Source organism: Miniopterus schreibersii, assembly GCF_964146895.1.
Source record: "Miniopterus schreibersii genome assembly, chromosome: 16".
NCBI lineage: Eukaryota > Metazoa > Chordata > Mammalia > Chiroptera > Miniopteridae > Miniopterus > Miniopterus schreibersii.
Genome location: NC_138116.1, coordinates 13,751,641 through 13,774,083, shown reverse-complemented (window position 1 = coordinate 13,774,083; position 22,443 = coordinate 13,751,641). Strand labels below are relative to the sequence as shown.

The following is a 22,443-nucleotide window of genomic DNA, read 5'->3' as shown; positions in this document are numbered from 1 at the left end:
GGGCAGTAGTTCGTTTTTTTATTGCTAGGTAGTATTCCATTGTATGAATACACCACAATCAGTTTATCCATTAACCTATTGATGGACATCTTTTTTTTTTTTTTTTTTAATACATCTTTATTGATTTCAGCGAGAGGAAAGGAGATGGAGAGAGAGATAGAAACATCAATGATGAGAGTCATTGATTGGCTGCAGCCTGCAACCCGGGCATGTGCCCCGACCGGGAATCGAACCCCGATCGCCTAGATCCTAGGTCGATGCTCAACCACTGAGCCACGCCTGGCCGGGCGGACATCTTGATTATTTTCAAGTTTGAGCTATTATGAACAAAACTATCGTGAACATTACAAACAAGTTTTTTTGTGGTGTGTATGTTTGGTGGACATGTTTTCACTTCTTGTGGGTAAATATCTGGGAGAGGAATTGCTGGGTCATATGATAAACTGTCAAACACAATTCTTTTTAAACTTATAAATGTCATCATTACCATAAATATCCATGAAACATTTTCTCCAAAGAGCTAAGGGTTAAAGAGGCAACAATTCTTATGAGAAAAAAAATCTCAAAAAATTTAAATACCTTTGATAACATGCTTTTCATAGCTCAATATGTTTTCATAGATAGTAAGAAAGGGGATGAGGGAAGTGTAAGAGGTGAGGAACTGGAAAAGAAAGTAAAGCAATGCAAAATAATGACTAAAAAGACTTCTTGACAATGGCAAAATCATCCTACACAGCTGCTCTGAGATCCCAGCACTGCTGTCAGCAACCTTCTGGCAAAGCTACTCTGTCAAATGGATGCACTAGGATTGATCTTTTGTGAAGTAATATCTTTATTAATATAAGCAAACACACCTCCCATTTATTGTAATATAGAGGTGTGGGCTTTTTCTTTTATTCTTAGTAGTAATGTTTCTCCAACATATAACACTTTCCTTTGATATGTGGGTTGAGTCATAAATTAATGTCACAAATAAATGTCACTTAGATGACAAAGGCAACCACATTACAAAGTAGGGAGGTGTAGCTTGATGTGAATTGTTATAGTTGAAAGCCATGTACTCTTGAACTCAATGTCATTGTGTCAAATTCTGAGATATTAAATAATTGTTGGAACGTAAAATTGTGGACATTTAAGTTTGCAGTCTTGAAAGTTTTGTCAGTCTTTTCTAGACATCCTGAAATGGCAATGAACAGGTAGATTGAAAATAAAGACAAATGAGGAGTTTAAAGACTCTCTTGGCATCTCAGAGAAGTTGCTCTACACTGGTGATATTTTAAACAAAATATATAAATATATTTAACTTGTCTGGAAACAGACTTATTTATTAGGTCTTTCTATTTACCTTTGAGACAAAAATAGTTATAGAGGATTCATGTGCGTTACTCACTATATACTTTCTACCATGTATTATTTAATCTCAAGCTGGGAGAGAGAATGGACGTGTATTTTACATGATGCCCTAATGTACATTAGTGAGCTCAACCCACTTAATCTTAAAATAACAGTATCAGGTCAAGGATTTAGAATACAGTATTATATGAAAACAGTTGGCAGGGATACTCCTGCCATTTAACTGACTATAAATGGTATTTCAGACCTTAAATCCAGATGAAACCCAGAAACAATGGAGAGAATGGGTGGATAATTTATGAATATATATATTTTTCGATTTGGAGGTGAACTTGTTTTTCAAAGTACAAAAAGAATCACTATATTTTTGCTGAATTATATGTTACATGGACATAGCAGTATGCAGAAAGGATGCTATCATCTATAAAGCTGTATAACAACACAGCTTCTCCCTCTCCCAAGCCTTCTCTCAGTAAGGCTTGAAAATAATAGGTCTGTGTGTGATTTGGTAAGAAAATTAGAGTCATTCAAAGTTACAGTTTCAATCTAAAAGAAAAGAGACTGGGGAGATGAGGAAGAAGAGCAAAAAAAGGTAGAAAAAAATACATATTATACAATACACTAATAGTATGTATTATGCAAAGACTAAAGAGGGGTGTGCTGGAAAACTAGTGTCTCTGCAGTGAAAAGATCTGGATTTACTCCTTGTTGCATCACGGCATGTGACCTTGAGCCAAAGTCACAACGACTTTAAGGCTCAGTTTCCTCATCTATAAAATGGAATCCTAATGGTAGTGTCTTCTACCTTGAGGCACTATTGAAAGGATTAAAGGGATGAAAATCTGTAAACTATAAAGCCCCATAAAAATGAGGCTTTACAGACATATTGCACTGTTGAATCTTCAGAAACTGAGAAAAGAGAAAAAAGATGTCTAGCAGGCTTTGGAGTCTGATAACCTGGATTCTTATTCCAATGTCATGGCTAGTAGCTTTGACACCTTGAAGCGAATAAAGTACTTAATCCGGACAGCATTACTTTCTTCACAGAATCAGATGAGGACGTAGGCAAAGGAACCTACCCCTGGGATGTGTTTGGTGCCCTCCACTGCCCCAAACTACTTACTAAAGGAATGTCATCAACAACAAAGGTGTTCACACTGTAGCGTCTTTCAACAGATACAGATGCTGGGGCAAGGCAGGGATAGACAAGGAAAACTTGAGGTAAATCCAGTCGAAGTGGGAACCAACAGCTAGACTTGGAAATGTCCTAGTTCGCTTTACCCAATCGAGGCTAGGGTATCCATACAATAAAGACATTCAGAGTTGGAGCGAGGGCGAGTCAAGTGTCCTTTCGACTTCGAGGACTCGACGGGAGGGACCCTGAAATTCTTAATTAGAGCCGGTTGCCATGGCAACAGTCTCCAGGCAGCGTGGGCTGAGCTCTCTGTAGGGATAGAGGGTGGGCCTCCGCTGGACCCTGAGCGCGCGCCCGCCACCAACTTTCCCTCCAGATCCGAGGGGCGGCGCGCTCCACCCCCGCCCCTGGGCCGCGCACGTCCTCACTCGGCGGCGCGCACGCCTGCGGGAGCCCTCTCCAGGCAACCTAGTGCTGATCGCTCGAGCCGGTGCGGCCGTTAGCCGCCCTTGCAGGAGCCCGAGGCTCGAGAGTGGCCCCCTCCCCTTCCTAGGCTTCCCCTTACCCACTTCCCGGTCGGCCCCGGGGCTTGAGCAGCGATGGCCGGTTGCAGCCCTGAGGAGAAAACTTACCGGCGCTTCCTGGAGCTATTCCTGGGCGAGTTTCGCGGACCCTGCGGCGGCGGCGAGCCGGAGCCGGAGCCGGAACCCGAACCCGAGTCGGAGCCCGAGCCCGAGTCCGAACTGGTAGCGGCTGAGGCGGCCGAGGCTTCGGTCGAAGAGCCTGGGGACGAGGTGGCCACAGTAGCCGTGACGGAGGAGGGGGAGCAGGAGCAGGAGCAGGAGCAAGACCCCGAGCCTGAGGAGGAGGTTGTGGAGGAGGCGGCGGCGGCGGCGGCCGAGTGCGAGGAGGAGGAGGCGGCGGCGGGAGCCCCGGGGCAGTCGGCCGTGCCGCCGCCGCCGCCGCCGCAGCCCCAGCTGCCGCCGCTGCCCCCGCTCCCGCGGCCGCTGTCGGAGCGCATCACCCGGGAGGAGGTGGAGGGCGAGAGCCTGGACCTGTGCCTGCAGCAGCTCTACAAATAGTTAAGTAGCGGGGCTGGGCTGGTGGTGGGCCCGCCGTCCCTGCCGCGTCGGCCCTTCAAACTGCTCTCTTTTCCGCTCTTCGCCCCCCGCCCCCGCGCCTGGCGCGGCTGAAAGCGCCCCCGCCGCTCTGACTCGGGCGGTCGGCTGCGAGCTGCCCACGCCCGCCTCGGCCCCCGCGCCTCCTGCCCGGCCCGTGAGCCGCTCCCCGGGACCCCGCGCCCTCCCGCCGGCCCCCGGCCGCTTCTTCGCGGCTCACCTCGGCCGGCCGTCCACTTCTTGCCCCTCTTCCCGAACCTTTTTCCCTTCGTGCCTCGGAAGGTCCTTCCTTCCAGTGCCGAGAGCTCCCTCTTCTTCCCAGCTCCCTTCCTCCTGGAGCTTTTCTCCCGTCCCGGTCTGTCTCTTTTCCGATCTGGGCGCCTTGTTCGGCGGTGGAGGCGCGCGACTAGGCTCCAGGCTGAGCTGAGAGGCGCCTCCTGCGTAGCCGCGACGACAGTGATCGTACCGGCCCCATAGCCACAGGGGACTGGAGTAGGTTTCTCCGCCAGGCGCTCAGTGTTGAATGTGAAGAGCTCTTTAGATGGCTTAATACACCGGAGCCCAGTATCCTACTTTAAAGATATTTGGTAACTCATAATTGAGGGAGGTGGGAAGGAACTGGAAAGTAAGGGTAAGCAAAATTTTACAAGCGAGCCTTCAGGTGAAAGACGCCCGAAAAAGCCCTAACGTGGAAAAGTCAGGCTGGCTTGATAAAATTGCAATTAGGTGCAGTATTTTCAGTCCATTAAGTAGATGGGGTAGGGGAGAGAAAGCAGATGGCTTAGCTACCCAGATGAAGTCGAAAATAGAAAGGTCAGAGCTTTGCCTTTCATCCCAGTTATGGTTTTTATGGGCTTGAAATAGAAACGGTTTACAATTGCGTCTCTTTCTAAATGGAATTGTTCTGAAATAATGTCAGGAGAAGACTACAAGCGAGTTTCTGGAAACATTGGTAAACCTGGGAATCTTTTGCCATTCTGCTGATAGTTGAAATGAGAGGCGTTGCTCTGCCCCCCAACCCCCAAAGTTTCCTGCAAGATTCACTGCAATTAAATTCAAACTGACTTCTTGGATTTTCTCAAAAGACTAAATCAAGAGAAGGGGCTGGAAAGGAAATGTTTTGTCTTCATTCAGCCTAACAGACACCTGATCAAATAATTTTCTTGTTAAAACAAGATTATCGTTAGGGAAAGAGCATTTAATGCATCTGCTGTAGTAGTGGACTGTGTTAATGTTCCAGACTTTATAAGCTATTTAAAATTTAATTTCAAAATACTCTCCGATTACCAAAGTAATAATGCTTTTTGGTGAGCAAAAAAAAAAATGGCATGTAATACCCCCTCCCCCCCAGACAAATAGTATTAACATTTTAGCGTCTTCCTAGTGTTTATAAACTGTTGTTGAGAATGACTTCCAAAATGTCATTTTTAAACACTATATAGAGACACTTAAAACTTCCTTTTAAAAGCAAAATGAAAATGTTCACCGAAGTGGAAGAATTTACCTCAGCATCAGACTAATTCTGACAGTTCTTACTTTTATAGATGCTGTAGCAAAATTAAAAGACTTAAACATTAAAGAAGTTCCATTAAAAAGAGTCATTAGTTCAGAACAACCATAAACATTTGTCATCCAAGGTTTTTAAAAGAATGAAATCTATATAAAGCTGATGACAAGTAGATGTGTGTTTTCCCATATCGAGGAGCAGCAAGATTAATTTTGATAAATGTATAAACTAGAAAAAGTATTCAAGTGATAAAATGGCTATGTAATTGAGAATAAAGTTTGGATGTGAAGTAAAACTAGCAAAATTAAAGTTGGAAGATATTATTTTGCTTTAAATCTGAGATTTAATCATTTATACTGTATTTTGTGCAGAAGCTATTAACCTATTTTTATTCATATATAAAATGACTGTTTTTTTATGTAAATGAACTTTAAGATTCTTAACAGATAAACCAAGAACTAAAAAAACCCCCACACCCTCAGAGTTTAGAAATCTATACTTTTAACACTTTTAGTTTTTATTTTATTTATAAAAGGAAATCATATCACTTAGTTACAAGAATCAATACTGGAAGACATTCTCTGATTAGGAATATGTTGGAATTGCTTATTTGGGGAAAGTAAAGATTGTTTTTCAAAATATTTCCTCAAATATTCACTTACTCTGTTTATTTTGGAAATTTTTAATATTATTTTTTTAAAATATGTTTTTATTGATTTCAGAGAGAGAAAGGGAAAGAGATATAGAAACATCAATGATGAGAGAGAGTCATTGATCACCTGCCTCCTGCACACCCCCTACTGGGGATGGAGCCTGGAACCTGGGCTTGTGCCCTGACCCGGAATCCAGCCGTGACCTCCAGGTTCATAGGTCAACGCTCAACCCGAGCCACACGGGCGTGGTGGGAATTCTTAATAGTCTTTAAAAATTGTCATACTTTCAAATGGGCTAAAGTTCTTAAGTGAAGTTATCTGAATTATATATTCACCAATTTGATAGTTGGGATTAGTGTAAGAAGAAATTAACACTGTGTTTAATGCCAGTTTCATAAATCTCTAGTGTGGTTTTTTTGTCAATAGTTTAGAAATATATAATATGTAGTTGCTAAATACACTGAGGTTCTCTGAAGAAAAAATAAAGGTGTTTATCTTTTCAATACTGTTTTGTATACACTGTTGAAAATTTACTTTTAAAAACAGTAAATTTTTTCCCAACATTTTGCTTCTCAAAAGAGTTTTAGAATAAGAACAGCAGATATATTTATCATTACTCATTTTGGTAAACTCAAAGCTCAGGACTAGCTTGAGATAAGCAGTTACTTAGATAAGTAAAGGATCAAGGTTTCAATGGACAAAATATAATTATAATTAGCAACATAAAGTGTTTTTCAGAGCAGTATTTATTAAGTTTTTGCCTTTAGTCTTCAAAATGGGAAATATGTACTTAGATATTCCTTTACTAGATAACAACATGTAACATTATGAAAGAAAAATAATGAAATATATTCTAATTACGTAATATTAGTATTTCTAAGGTGAGAGACTCTCTTTTAAAAGGAGCTGGTGAGATATTTTATAGCTTTGAAATAATTTGCAAATAAAAAATTTATAACTGGTCTTATAGTAGATGTGAATGTGAGGCTACTTGTATAGGTTATGTAGTTGCTAAATACACTGAGGTTCTCTGAAGAAAAAATAAAGGTGTTTATCTTTTCAATACTGTTTTGTATACACTGTATACTGTTCAATACTGCGTATTTTATTTCTTTGTACTATACTGAGGATAAATCTATTTGTTTTAATCCCTAAGAAACACTCCCAAATTGTTACTAGAGCTACATGTCACTACATTTTTAGAGCAGTGTTTCCTCAGTCATGCATTTGTCCGGGTGGATTTCTCAAGGAGGGAAGACAGATATCCTAGCTGCCTGGCAAAGTTAAGTAGTTCCAGATGGTTTACAGTAGTAATGAGGGTGGGCACTTTAAAAATGGCTTGGAAGAGAAAATCATTGATTAGAGATACTAATAATTCAGTTATATTGAATTATGTGAATCATAATGACTTTGAGATAGGTCAGAAAACCATTCAACTTTGTCTCACTTATATATATATAAATTGAAAAATACATAGATGCAAGTTATAACAATCTTAGGCCTAGGTGGGGTGGGGGCGGATGCCGAGTGGAGGGGATCAGAGGGAGAAAAAGGGGGGGAAGGGGAGACATCTGTAATACTTTCAACAATAAGATAAATTTTTAAAAAATACATCTTTTTTTCTTATTATAAAGTATTGTTCATTATAAGAAGTGGGGAAAATGACATTAGCAAAAAGAAGAAAATACCAACCATTCAGTGTCAACTGTACTTTTCAGGTTTTTCACCTACGTCTCAGGCCGCCACTTATTCTCTGAGGTGTTTTTTTGGTTTGTTTTTTAATACATTTTTTATTGATTTCAGAGAGAGGAAGGGAGAAGGGAGAGAGAGATAGAAACATCGATGATGAGAGAGAGTCATTGATCGGTGCCTTCTGCCCCCCACCAGGGGATCGAGTCCGAAACCTGGGCATATGCCCTGACCGGGAATCAAACAGCAATCTCCTAGATCATAGGTCGATGCTCAATTGCTGAGCCATGCCTGTTGGTCTCTCTGAGTTTTGAATACACTGTCTTTTTCTTTATTATTGGTGTTTGATCCTTGGCCTTTCAAGTCTGGCTGACTTGTCTCCCTTGACTTTGGTAATTGTAGTTATGCTAATGGTCCCTGATTCTATCTTCATCCCTGCTTTGACAGATAATGGAACAGTCTACCTAGATGTCTAAAATGCTTCTCAAATTAAACTGTCCAAAATTGAGTTCATTCCTCCAACCACAACCTGGCTATGTGCCCTGACTGGGAATCAAACCCGCCACATTTTGGTGGATGGGATGACACTTCAACAAACTGAGCCACACCTGCCAGGACTGATTTTTCTTAGAGTATGTTTCTAGTATTGGACTATGTTAAAAGATACTGACATATCTTTTAAAGATGTTAAGAAAGACTTTATTCAAGGAGGACTCCTGCATTGGGGGCTTTGCAGCAGGAGAGAGAGATCAGGTTCAACTCTGAGATTTATGTTTAAAAATAAAAAAGATTCTAAAGAGGGGGGTGAGAGAGACAGAGAGAGAGAGAGAGAGAAACATTGATGTGAGAAAGAAACATCCATCAGTTGCCTCCCTTACAAGTCCTGACCAGGGATTGAACCTACAAACCAGCCTTTTGGTATACTGGACAACACTCCAACCAGCAGAGCCACCTGGACACGGTAGCTCTGAGACTTTTGATATATAGTTTTAAAATGTCCTCTAATAAGGTTTTGCTAGTTTACCCTCTAAGCAAATACATATAAGAAAAAATGTCCCAATAGACCGAGGTTTCGAGTTCGATCCCCAGTCAGGGCACATACAAGAATCAACCAATGAATGCATAAATAAGTGGAACAACAAATCAATGTCTCTCTCTCTCTCTCCCATTCTCGCTCTCTAAAATCAATAAATAAAATTTTTAAAATAAGTAAAAAGATTATTGGTATTATGAAATAATTTAAACATTTAGAAAATAATGGAAAACAATAAAGCAAAAATCCATATACCCATCATGCAGTTTTAACAAATTAACATAATCATTTAAGATTATTTTAAGGAAGTAAAAATTTCATATGGAATTGGAGACTTTATTGTCACTCTCCTCTCTGAACTTATTCCCTTTTCTTTCTTCCCAGAGGTATTCTGGAAATTCTAAGATTACCCTTCTGGTCTATATTTTTGTATTTTTACTACACATGAATTTGTATGGTCAAATATATGGTGAGCTTTTTTCTCCACCATAACTAGCTATCTTGAGACAAACTTAAAAAAAAAAAAGATTTATATATATATGTGTGTGTGTGCTTTTTTTTTTTTTTCATTTTAGCTACTACCTAACATTTCATTGTATGATTGTACTATGATTTATTTATCTGATCTTTTGATTGATATTTTCGGTTGTTTCTAATTTCCGCATATTATACACTATATTAGTAACTGCTCTAATAGGTAAATCCTGAAATCTCAGAAGTTTAACATAATGTTAGTTTATTTCTGGCTCACAGAGTACCTTCAGTGGAGAAGAAGGCACTGTTTTTATAGAGTGATTAAGGAACCCAGGCTAATTGAGGGCCGGTTATGTTCAGCCTATGGTTTCCAAGGTTGCTCTAGGCATCAATATCCAGCCAGCAAACATAAGAAGAATGGAGGATGATGTTGATGTTGGAGGTTTTTAGGGGCTTTCCTCTGAAGTGGCATATGTAATTCTGTTCCTTTTCCATTGATTAGGGTCCACATTTCCTAGCAAACAGGACTGGGAAATGTAGTTGCTGTCTGGGCATTTACTCTACATTATGAAAAATAGAACATCAAACTTTTGTTGATAGCTGGCAGCCTCTGTCATACAAATAATGTATAGTTTGGATATGTTTCCTTTGTGTATATATTTATAGATTTCTTGGGTATATACCTGGAAGTGGAATTGTCCGATCGAAGTTATGTGTACTTTTACTTTATTAGATATTGCCTAATTACTTTGTCCAAAGCACTGTATGAGAGATCTGGTCTCTCCATGTCCTCACTAATCTTAGAACTGCCATACCACTCATCTTGTACTTTTATACAGCTGTGTGCCCTTAATGTCACTGAACTATGTTGGAAAGATAATACTTATAGCTGATTGTGAACTTGACTTAGGGTACTTTGGAAAAGGATGCTTGTCTTAAAGTCTAGACCAGTGCTGTCCAATAGGAATATAATTGAGTCACATATATAATTTAAAATTTTCTATTAGCCAAATTTTAAAAATTGAAGAGACAAGTGAATTTAGTTTTAGTAATTTATTTTCTTTCACCTAATGTATCCAAATATTTTATAGCCAAATATGTTACCATTTAAGCATATAATCAATGTTAAAATATTATTGAGATATTTTATACTTTTTATACCAAGTTTTCAAAATCCTGTGTATATTTTATACTTATAGCACATATCAATTTGGAATGTTACATTTCATATATTTAGTAGCCACATGGGGCTAGTGGCTGCCATATTGAATGGCACAGGTTTAGATTTAATAAAAACTTCAACTCTTTAACACATATCTGACATTTAATTTCAAAGTATTATTTAAATGGGTTCTCACTCCAATCACCAAATACATCTTTATTTAGCCTTTGGAGGAATAGCAAGCTGAATTTATTTCCCTCAGATTTCTTTCTGTGACTAGAGAATAATCTGATTTAGATTTAGATTATTGAATGTTAATTTCTCCTCACATTGTTTATGGGGTGGTAGTTTTCTATTGCTGTGTAACATATTACTATAAACTTAGTGGCTTATAACAACAATCATTTATTATTTTACAGTTCTATAGGCCAGAAGTCTAGGAATGTTCAGCTAGGTTTTCTGCTTAATGTCTCAAGTCAACGCCAAATGCAAGATGTATATATATATATATATATATATATATATATATATATATATATACACACCAGGCTCAGAAGAAGACTCCATCTAGATCCTTGTAGATTTGTGGTCCTCATTTCCTTGCTGGCTGTCAGGCAGAGGCTGATTTTCACTCCTAGAAGCAACCCACATTCCTTCTCACATGGTTCTCTCCATCTTGAAACCAACAATGGCACGTCAATTCTTTCTTATGCTTCAAATCTGTCTGGCTTCTCTTACTGCTAACCAGAGAAAGCTCTCTGCTTTTAGGGGTTCATGTGTTTAGATCAGGTCCACCAAGATAATCTCCCTCTCTTAAGATCAACTTGCCATGTAACATAACATAACACAGGAGGGATATCTGATTAGTATTTACAGATTTTGGTGATTAGAGTGTGGCATCTTTGGGGGACCATTTTAGCAATTCTTCATGTCACAGTAGAGAAGCAAGATGGAAGAACATTTTAATTATTTTGTTTAGAGGTCTTTTAATTTCAGTTCTATATGAAAGAAAAATACTCTCCCATTTCTTTTTGTTTCCACTCCTGCCAACCTGATCCAAGCTCCCATCAGCTCTTCACTGTCAGTAGCAATACTCTTAACTGCTATTTCTGGTTCTACATTTCCCTCCCTTCAATCAGGTTTTCATATGGCAGTCATTTGGTCTCACCTTGATCAGACTCTGCTCTTACTCAGTTACTGTGCTTTATTCACAGTGGTCTAGATTTAGTTCCTAGAACCTGGCATGCTCTGTCCTGCCTCAGGGTCTCTGTACTTATGTTTTTTTTGCCCAAGCAACCTTTCCCCTTCTCTCCAACTGTTCAGCGCAACCATTAAATCTCTCTCATAGAGATGTTTCCTTACCTATGGTCTAAATTAAGTCTTGCTTTTTCGTTTTCATAGCATCCTTTACTTTTTTTTATATCCACTTATCATAATTTATACCCATATATATATTCATGTTAGTTTTTTAATGTGTCTTCCCTAGACTCAGGAAAACAGATAAGAAATTTTTTTTCACCCTTGTATACTCAGCACCTAGTACAGGTCCTGGCACATAGTGGGCATTCATTAACTATTTGTTGAGTAAATGAATGAATCTTCAATTTCTTCTCTGCCCAGTCTACCAGATTGTTTCCTTTTCAGATTTTTGTAGGCCTATTTTCATTCCCTTCATTCTTGTTATTTTCTTTCTCTCTTCTCCTCTGAATTGTAGAGGAGCTTGGCTTCCTATTTTATGTTATTGTTGCTGTGTTTATTAACATTTTCAACTGCGTAGCTGCAGAAATATGTTTGCAGTTCTCACTACTGATTAATACTCCACAACTTTGTAAATGAACATTTTCATGGACTTAAGAGTATTCTCATGTAAATTCTTTGAGAATATTGTGAACAGTGACAAGTTTGAAGAATAATCATATTGTATAGAGAGTAATGAGCTAGTTAAGAGGTTGAAATATTCTTAATTCCTTGTTGTATTTTCACTTATGACTCTATTTCCTTGTGTATAGCTCTGAGGAAGACCAGTCCATTACTTCCTATCTTGGTTTAAGTCATCAAAGGAAAAGAACCAAAAGATGAATCTGCTGGTTAGTAATATCAAAGATAATTTTTTCCTGGTGATATGATTCTGTAATGATTTATAAGATTCCTACAGAAACATTATAGTTCTTGTCTTTTATGGATTTGAAGTATTTGACCTACTTCTATTATGAGGCACAACTTCTGATCTTCTATCCTTTATAGTAATTTCTTACATTTCTGTACTTTGTGAATCTAAATACAAAAACTAAAACTAAAATTGGTTTTTAATAAGTCTGTTTTTTGAAAAGTATATTGTGCTATAGCTAACACTCATCTTTGCATTGAAAAAACAACCAACAAAAATAAAATGTAATGCTGTTAAGGTGATATATAGTATTTATAAAATTGTATTTGAGGTATATGATATAAAAAATTCTTTCTTAGGTTAAAACTCTAGAGGGCAAGAATTGTGTTGTGAACATATTTTTTATTGAACCTAAAAAGTTATTACATAAATATGAGAGGTGACAGTCATTAAACCAGGCTATTACTGATTTTGCAATAGGAATGACCTCTTAAGTTTTAGGATTTGATTTCTGGAAACCCTGAATATTTATTAGTTCATATAGTCTTGGTTTAAGGTAGTTTATAAGTGCAGTCTCATCTATTACTTGAAAGAGACTTGTCTTATTATTCATAATCTATGCACAGAGGAAGAAAATATTTTCAACTTTTCAAGGTTATATGGAACTAAACCTGTGTATCTAGAAATAATTTTGAGTCTTTTAAAAATAAATACAAACTTGAATTTAAATGCCCTTTGCTAGGATATTCTCTAATCTTGGGTTGGTAAATATAAATCTATTTTTAAAAGAGTTAACAATGTGAATCTGCAGAGAGTGTCAGCACTGTCTGCACCTGAAGTAATATTTGTAGAACTAGTGGTAGTAGTAAGCTGCTCCTGTTTCTACTGTTGCTATTACATTTATTGAGAGCTTGTTCAAAAAATATTTGACAGTAGTTAATATTATTAGCTCATTTTGCATATACAAACGCCAGGGCACAGAAAGTTTAAAGGACTTTCTTAAGTTTCCACCACCAGTGGTGTCACTAGGATGTGAACCCAGGCAGTCTCACTTGAGAGTTTATAGCTATGAAATTCGTTTTATGATTTTTGTGCTACATTACAAACATATTTCTATAGGGAAAAATTTTGGTGAATATACAATTCAGTTGTTTGAATTTTGACCACTGCTGTTACTTAGTTGTGGCTCTTATCACTGCTTGCTTTGATTACTTTAGTACCCTCACAACAAATTTGCCTGCCGTCAGTCTCCTTTCTCTCTAATCTAGCCTCACGGGATTTTCTGATTGAATTGACTATAGTTTTCTAAAGATATCATGTTATTTCTTGTCTCTCTGCCTTTGTAGATGCTGTTTCTTCTCCATGGAATATCCACTTTCTTGGATAACTGTAACCTCCCTTTTGAAGGAGAGAGGATGGTTGGATTTTTATTTTATCTTTCACCTAAAAAGTCCATCTTGCTCACATATTACCCATAAATAAAGAGCAGTTTAAGGTTTTTGCACCATTTTTTTTCTGAATCTAATGAAAGAAAAGGTCAGCAATTAGTGCTGCTTATTAAAAACACAATTTGATATCTAGGAATTCTTTAAACAATAGACTAAAAAAATAGTTCACAACTTATTGTATAGTTTATAACAATGGCAAACAAATATATCACTATTTACTCACTAAAGTGCCTGAGATAATTTTTTCCATTTTATACTTTACTAATCCTGCAATAGATTTTGATTTTTCAATTTCAGTTTTAATTATTGAAGTAGCCAAAGGCATCTGTTTTCCATACAGTTTTAATGCCTAGTGCAGTAGCCATCTACTCAACATAGTATCTCTTTTGGAAAGAAATTCTTTTTAATTTTTAAAAATTAAAAAGAGAAGAAAAATATTTTTGCTCAATTAGTTTGCAGTCTGTATTAATGTCATGAATTCACTATGCAATTTTTTAGAAGCCAGTAAACTACATACTGGTTATTAATAAGCAGTGTATTATATAAATTAACATAAAGTAATGACTACTTGTATTCTAGAAATGTCATGGATTACAGTTCCCACCATTGGTTCATATGCTGTAACATAGTTTGGAATCATTATCATTGTAAAATCCTTATTCCTTTGAATAATGCATTTAAAAATGGCTCCAAGTAAAGGTTGTACTTCAGAGTCAGAATTCCATTTTATAGGTTAAAATATCCAGTTTATGTTCAACATGTAATAGTAAAGTAAAACTATCCTTGACTATCAAGGAAAGGAGGAGGAAATAGGACAAATGTTATATCAGCTTCCAGTGCAGATCTGTACAAATAATTTGAAGATTAAAATATATTGAAGGTCAAATATAAAATGAAAGCATTCTCTCGGAAAGAAGCCTTATACACACTCTTACTCAAAACAACTAAACATTACAATGAAAAGGTCCATTAAATATTACATTAAGTAATTAGTATATTTTTATATTCTTACATAAGTCAAAATTACCAAACCATGAAACAATTTCTTCTCCCTTCCCCAAGGAGTATAAAATATTTTAATTAAGTTTTGCTATGTTAAGAATTTCCTCAGTTTTAAAAAGCTGTTTATTTTACTATAACCTTTCTAAGTGGTTGTCTAAATAAAGATAGCCTTGTGTATGACTTGATAATTTTGTGGTTAATAACATGAAAAAATTATAGGTATTCAGTTCCTGAGGCATATGTGATCAGTTATGTTCAAGCAAGATATTAAATCATTTGGTATTTCATAACATGCATAATTAACAGTAAATTCTCAAACCAATATGAATAAAGACAGTATCCTTTTTTGAAACTGACATTAATGGAGTTTATTTTCTTTACCTATTCACTTGTTTTCCACCTCATTACAGAAAGTATTTCAAGTGGCAAGTTAATTTTACTGTTATGGGAGTAATATGTATTTAGTCATCAAAAAATTATTAAGTGCCTATCATAAATGCCACTTACACAGAAATAAAATACATGTTCCTTTCCTTAAGAAGTGTGTGGTTTAGAAGGAAAGTCAGAGAAGTTAACCTGCAAGTACAGTACAATGTGAGTACAGTAAAAGTTATTATTAAATCTGCTATGTATGAGGTGATATACTAAGCAAATTACATGCTGTTATTTTCTGCTTTAAAATCAAGAACTTAATGTTTAGCAACATTAGGTGACTCATCCAAGGTCACACAGTAAGTATTAGGATTATTTGAACGCAGGTGTGTCTGACTCGGAAGCTTGTTGTCTTGCTGCCTCTCTATACATACTGATAAGAGTACACAGTGATGCGGAGGATTTTATGGGGACACTGAGGCGGGTGTGCCAATGTAGGCTGTTAGATTCTGGAAGGTGATACTTAAGTGGAGTTTAGAGGACTAAATAGGAATTAGCTAAGAGGAGGAAGTTGAAAATCATTCTAACAGAGAAACTACCATGTGCAAAGTCATGGAAATGAGAGGACACAGACCACTTGGGACTTGTCTGACTCACTTATTTCTCTGAATAAAGGAGGGTAAACCCGTGAGAAAGACCAGAAAAATAACCCCAAAGGCCAGTCAGTCAGTCAGTCAGTATCGGGCACTGTAGACTTTGTATTCACTGCATCACTGGAAAGATACCGGAATTTTTAAAGTTATGAGTCATAGAAATGTCTCTAATGTTAAACAAAATTCCACATAATCAGGAACATAATCAGGAAACAGAAGAACCTTATGCTTTTTCTTCTGCCCTCTAATTTGTCTTATTTGGCTTTTAGAACAATGGCTTCTAAATTGTTAAAACTTTCTCTCTTTTTCTGATCATTTCTCTCATCAATGCTACCTGATGCCAATCTGTGTGGAGATTTTAGACTGCTTAAAGTGCTCTCATTTCAACTGTGCTTAAATCCTACTTACTTCCTGAAGATTTGTGAAAGGATAAGTATGTTTCTCCTTTATCAGTATCCACTGTGTGACCTTATCTTTCAGAGGATAAAGGTAGTAAAAGTACCAAAACATTCTTTCAAGGATTATATATAGTAATATACATGTTTCTTTAATTAAAATTACTTGGATGTCAAAAGGTTGTTTTAGCATGCCATTTTTGGTATTTGTGATTGCAGCAGATGATCGTTTGTGGTAAAAATAGAAAAGTGTATTTAGGCAAATATTCACATCTTCAGCACTGATTGACTCACGTGAAAGTTCAGTAATTTTAATTTCTGAAGTTATTGTAACAATTGGTTTGTTTTTGTTTTTTTAAAATATATCTTTATTGATTTCAAAGAGGAAGGGAGAGGGGGAGAAAGAGAGTTGAAACATCAATGATGAGAGAGAGTTATTGATCGGCTGCCTCCTGCACGCCCCCTGCTGGGGATTGAGCCTGCAACCTGGGCATGTGCCCTGACCGGGAATTGAACCTTGATCTTCTGGATCCTAGGTCGATGCTCAACCGCTGAGCCACGCCTGGCTGGGCACACAACAGGTTTTTATGCAGTAAAAAAGCTAGATAAATTTTCATACTAATGATTTAAAAATTATGTATGAAAGATGTTTAGTAATATATATTCTTTCTGATAAAGGTTCCTAAAGTTTTTCTCTACAAAAAAGAGTACATTTTTTATTGATATTTCTGTGGCACACTTGAATAAAATATTTGTTCTTGATGTGTGTCATTTCCTCACTTTTAATTCTACAAATTGGTTGTTTTAGGTATCATTAGTTGCTTTGTTTCAGTAAATAATTCCTGAAGAAGATTTAACTACCTTAGGCTATGTTTTAATATGTTCGTTTTATTTAAAAATCTATCTCTTCAAAACACTAACTTGTTTAAAAGGTTTAATTGAATTCTACCAGTCTCTGTTATAATTAGGACAACTCAGAAGAGGAGGAAACCTAAATTAGAAACTCAAAAGGGAAAATAAAGGAGAAATTTTTACGCTTAGAAGAAAGGGTTCCAAAAAGTGGAGGTGGGCTATAGGAATCTTGAATAAGATTATGAGAATGCCCAATTATGTGGCTCTTAATAGCATCATTAAGATATGTTTATTTTTAATGCAAATTTATAATCTAGTAAATTGAAAAATAGCATGAACATTGAATTATCTGTGGAACTCTTAAAGAAAGGATCACTGTAATTTTATATGGGAAAAGATTTCTTGAACTTCTGTCTTTTGAGCTATATTTTGTTAATAGTGGAAAAAGAATGAACATCGTTTTTTATGAACAAAAGTTTTGTATTTTCTAAATTTTATACCAGTATCATACTTATTCTAAATATTTAATTTAAAAAAAATATAAATTGAGGATTTGATTGTGCTACTATAGTACCATTTTACTTGATGGCTAGGAGGAGTCAAGCATAGTCAAGAGGGGTGCCTAGCAAGTACCTTTAGAAGAGTACATAGGCATTGAATAACTGCCGAAATAATGTCCTATTTCTCAAATAAATAGAATTTTAATTTACTATACAAGGGAATTATTCTATAATCAGATATTCTCTATAGAGTTTCTTACTAGAATATAAGCTCCATGACGGCAGGAACTGTTTTGCTCACCATCCTATCCTCAATACCTAAAATACTGAATGTTTAGTACATAGTAGGTTTTCAGTAAGTACTTGATGAATAAATGAATATATGCTTATGCATATTTATGGTAAGAAATACATAGCAATTAATAGGAGCTGTTAATAGTAAGTAGGCATATACCCTCCTTATTCTTATTTCTGAATATAATTGTAAAATTTTAAAATTATCTTTAGCATATTCCCCACATCTGTAAATTCTGGGTTTTAGCTTTTCTGACACACTTAAATGTTTGTGTCACTTTTCTATACTCATCTTCTATAAATATCCTTTGAAAACCTGAGCTAGGATTGCTCCAAGTGGAGTCAAAGTCCTCTTAGTTGTTTTTGCCTTTTAAAAAGCGCACTGCTACAATCTATATAATTGTATAATTTTACAACTATTTTTGAGTGCTTCCCAACTTTCCTAGCCTCAGGTCAAAATGCCATCACTATATTTTTTTGGTTCACTTAAAATTTTTTCTTCCTACAATCTAGTACGTGGCTACTTCTAGAAATCTCCACCCCAGCAATAACAAACTCTATAATAAGGTCACTTTGTCTCCAAAGGTTCTTTCATTTCTACCCAGCAAGCAGTTCTTCCTCATTGCCTAGAAATAGATCCAGAGCAATATTATTTTGTATTATTTTTACTAAATTATTTTTCACCCAGCCGGCATGGGTCAGCGGTTGAGCATCGACCTAATGATCCAGGAGATCACGGTTCAATTCCTAGTCTGGGCATATGCCTGGGTTGCTGGCTCGATCCCCAGTGGGGGCCATGCAGGAGGCAGCCAATCAATGACTTTCTCATCATTGATTTTTCTATCTCTCTCTCTCTCTCCCTCTCCTTTCCTCTCTCTGAAATCAATATATATATTTTTTAAAAAGACTTTTCAGAAAGTGTATAGCAGTTTGTACTACTTCCAGCAGTTTATGAGAGAAAAGATTTCCCCATTGTGTTAACACTAGGTATTTCCAACCTCGATTTTTGCTAATCTGATGAGCAAAACATATGTTTAATCTTGAAAACAATTCTATGAGATAGATACTATTTTTAAAAAATATATCTTTATTGATTTCAGAGAGAGGAAGAGAGAGGGAGAGGGAGACGGAGAGATAGAAACATCAATGATTAGAGATTCATCATTGATTGGCTGGCTCCTGCACGCTCCCTACTGGGGATTGAGCCCTCAGCCTGGGCATGTGCCCTCAACGGAAATTGAAGGGCTATTTCTGGATCATAGGTCGATGCTCAACCACTGAGCTACGCCTAGCCGGGCAATTCTACCACTCTTAAACAACTTCACTATTTTGTGTATTCCCTTCTAGTCCCCCCTCCACAAACACATAAATTTTATAGAGTTGCAGTCATAATACAGTAATTATATGTTTCATCTTTTCACTTAATATATGAATATATGATACACACTTTCCATATCACTATATAGATTTCCAAATTATTTTTTTGTTGCCTAATGTTCCATTTACAGGCTATACATAATGTAATCTTTGTGCCTAAGCTATTCATCTTCTGTTGAATAATTTCCTTAGATAAATTTCTGGAAGTATTTCTTCCAAACATATATTTAAAACCAACTAGAGACTAGTTATATAATTTTGATTTGGGGAATTCTGGAGTGTGTGTGTTGTGGTGGTGGTTGGCTCATTTAATATAACAATAGCATCTGATACTTCTGACTGAGTCAGGCAAAGTGCCAAATACTTTGTGTGTGTAGTTGTATTTAATTTTCTCACAAATTGTATTAGATAAGGGATTCAAGGATCAGAAAATTTTGACATCTTGCCCAAAGTTGTACAACTAATAAATAGCTAAAATGGTATACAGAACTGTGTGACTCCAAAACTCCACTGGCTCCTAGATAAAATATTAACAGTTAAGATGGCAAGATTTCTATAGTAGTAGACTCTATTAGGTTAGCTATTTTGTGGAGAAGTTCTTGGAATACACATGACTTGTTAAGTACTAATGCATTATTGGCCCAAAATTTGTTTTTTAAAAATGGGAATCTAAAAACTGACTTTTCTCTGTATATTTAATAATTCATTATTCTTGGGGCCCATGAACTACTCATTTTATATTATTCCCAATTGTATACAGTGTTTGCCATTCCAAAGGATTTATTTAGGGAGCATACCTAACCACTACAGAAATTGTTTCACTCAATGAATAAATGCTGCAATAAAAATGAAAATGGAAAATGAATTAAAAATCTTTAATACTCAAATATAAATGAAAATTTCCTGAGATCTTAAAGATGTAAATTTTAGTATTTGGGGGAGAATAAACACAATAGCATTTCTGTTCAAGACATCTAAGTCCTATATAATGTATATTTAATTGATATTCAGCTGTTAGTAGCTATTTCAATTGTAGAATTATTAAATGTGTTTATTATTTGAAAAAGTTATCTTCAAATCATAATCACTGCTGTAGTCTGAAGTATGAAGAGGAAAGTCACAATTAGAAGAATAAAATGATGGTTAAAAAGAAACTAATTTTGAAGTGCCAGTAGTCTGAGAAAAAAATGGCTTCTGTCATGTTCGGAGACAACAGTTTTCTTTCAAGCATGGAAATGCCAGTTCTTTATACAAACTCTTGTTCCAGGGTTCTATTTTTGCAGTCTTTCAGCACATCAAACTGCATAAAGTCTTTCTTTCCTTGATTTTCATCCAAAGAGACTATTTCCTCAAGATTAACAAGGCAACTGGAGCTATTTGTATGCCCTAGACAGAAGAATGAGCGTCTTCAGCCTGGTAGAATAGTTCTCTTTCATGAAGATGTAGCTTCAAGAAGGATTCACATGGAATTGTGAGGGAAGAAGCAGCAGCAGTCCATTCCACCAAATGGCAATTCCCTCAGCGTGTTTCTTTTCAGAGGTAGCTGATCAGTGTTCGTGCTCAGAGGCTTTAGTCCTGGACCTCGTCCTTTCTTTGCCTCAGTCTCTGGCAACAGTAGCAGGGAGTTAAGGCAAACAAACTGAACATTCTTTTTATCCCCCTCACCGGAGGATATTTTTTCCATTGATTTTTTTTTTTTTTAGAGAGAGTAGATGGGAGGGAGGAAGGGAGGGAAAGAGAGAAAGAGAGAAACACTGATGTGAGAGAGACACATTGATTGGTTGCCTCCTGCAGTTGCCCTGACCTCCCGAACCGGGTCAGGGATTGAGCCTGCAACTGAGATACGTTCCCTTGACCGGTAATCAAACCCGGCGTCCTTCGGTTGCGGTCCGACACTCTAACCACTGAGCCAAACCTACTAGGGTGAACATTCTTTTTAAATACTATTATGAAAGGCAAATCCTATCAACTAAAAAGTTTAGGTGAATTCAGTGAATTGGCCTTTAGATAAAATGATATTTGATGAACTTACTTTCGGCCAATTCACCTAAACAGCCAGATCAGCTGAATTAATCCTAAAAGATACTTCATCTATGTTGCCTTCATATTCTCAAAATTGAAAATTTTCATAATGACAGACCACATGAATGGACTATTAAACCTAACATACAATGTACATCTGTTTTGAACTGAAAGACAACCTAGTAAAAGCAACTGAACTTTTCTGTTTCTTATGGTGATAAACATACAGCTCCAGTCTCATACTCTTACTGGAGCTCAAGCCCGTATTTCCAAGAGAACATAGGAAGCATGGTCACTTTTCATTTCATTACACTCAAATCAAGATTCTGCCTCTTTTTTCATCAAATAGCACCTCTAGAATTTCTAAAGATTCAGAGTCATCTCATGCTTTCCCATCCCCACCTCTATTTAGTTATTTCCCAATTTCATTGTCACTTTTTGAAATGTGTCTCAGATTCTCTCTGCATTCTTATTGCAGCCACCTCAGTTCCAGTCTTCATTCCTCTGCCTTCTAGTTGCTTTCCTGCTTACATTCTTCTCTCTAGAAGGTTAAGTTTACACTGCTTTCATGATATGTGTCTCTGAGCTAATCCCAAAACTGCGAAAGTCAATAGCTGTCCTTTCTGTCTCAAAGTAAGATGTTGTATCAGAAGAATCAGCTCACCCTGTGGTGCTTTTCTTGCTAACTTGACATCTACCTGCCGTCTGAACAAAAGGCATCTTATCCTTATTCCTTCTACTTAGATGACTTACAGATGTGACCTTTTGCATAGTACTTGTGGTCCTAACCCATTGCCTTCTCCTGATGTGACCGACAAGAACCCTGATGCCTATTTCAGATATTCAATAAGTAGTATAGTTCATCGAAATCTCATATTCTAAATTTATCAAGTAACCTAGTTCTCAGACTTTAGTTAGGTATCTTCCCTCACTACTGTCACCCCAAACCTCCACTTCTGCTACCCAAGATTATGGGTGTTCTATACAGCATGTATCACACTGTTTTGAAGTAGCCAGGTGTTGTTTTTTTAAATTGAGATATAATTGACATATAACATATGTATAACATAATTAGTAGATATTTGTATATATGTCACAAAATGATCAGCACAATAAGTCTGGTTAACATCCATCAGCACACACAGTTAAAATTTTTTTCTTGTGATGAGAACTCTTTAGATCTATTTTTTTAACCACTTTAAAATGTACAATACAGTATTAGTAACCATAGTCACCATGTTGTACATTACATCCCCATGACTTATTTTATAACTGGAAATTTGTACCTTTTGACCCT

At 36.7% G+C, this 22,443-nt stretch overlaps 1 protein-coding gene across 1 annotated transcript in view; it reads left to right on the top strand.

The window, feature by feature from the left end:
- Window positions 1–2,975: 2,975 nt before the first annotated feature.
- PPM1E (protein phosphatase, Mg2+/Mn2+ dependent 1E) overlaps window positions 2,976–22,443 on the top strand; it is an 85,280-nt gene continuing 65,812 nt past the window's right edge. Inside the window, exon 1 of the mRNA XM_081115923.1 lies at window positions 2,976–3,569. Within this exon, the coding sequence (XP_080972049.1) occupies window positions 3,088–3,569 (482 nt within the window). The 5' untranslated portion in view covers window positions 2,976–3,087. The remainder of the gene's footprint in view (window positions 3,570–22,443) is intronic.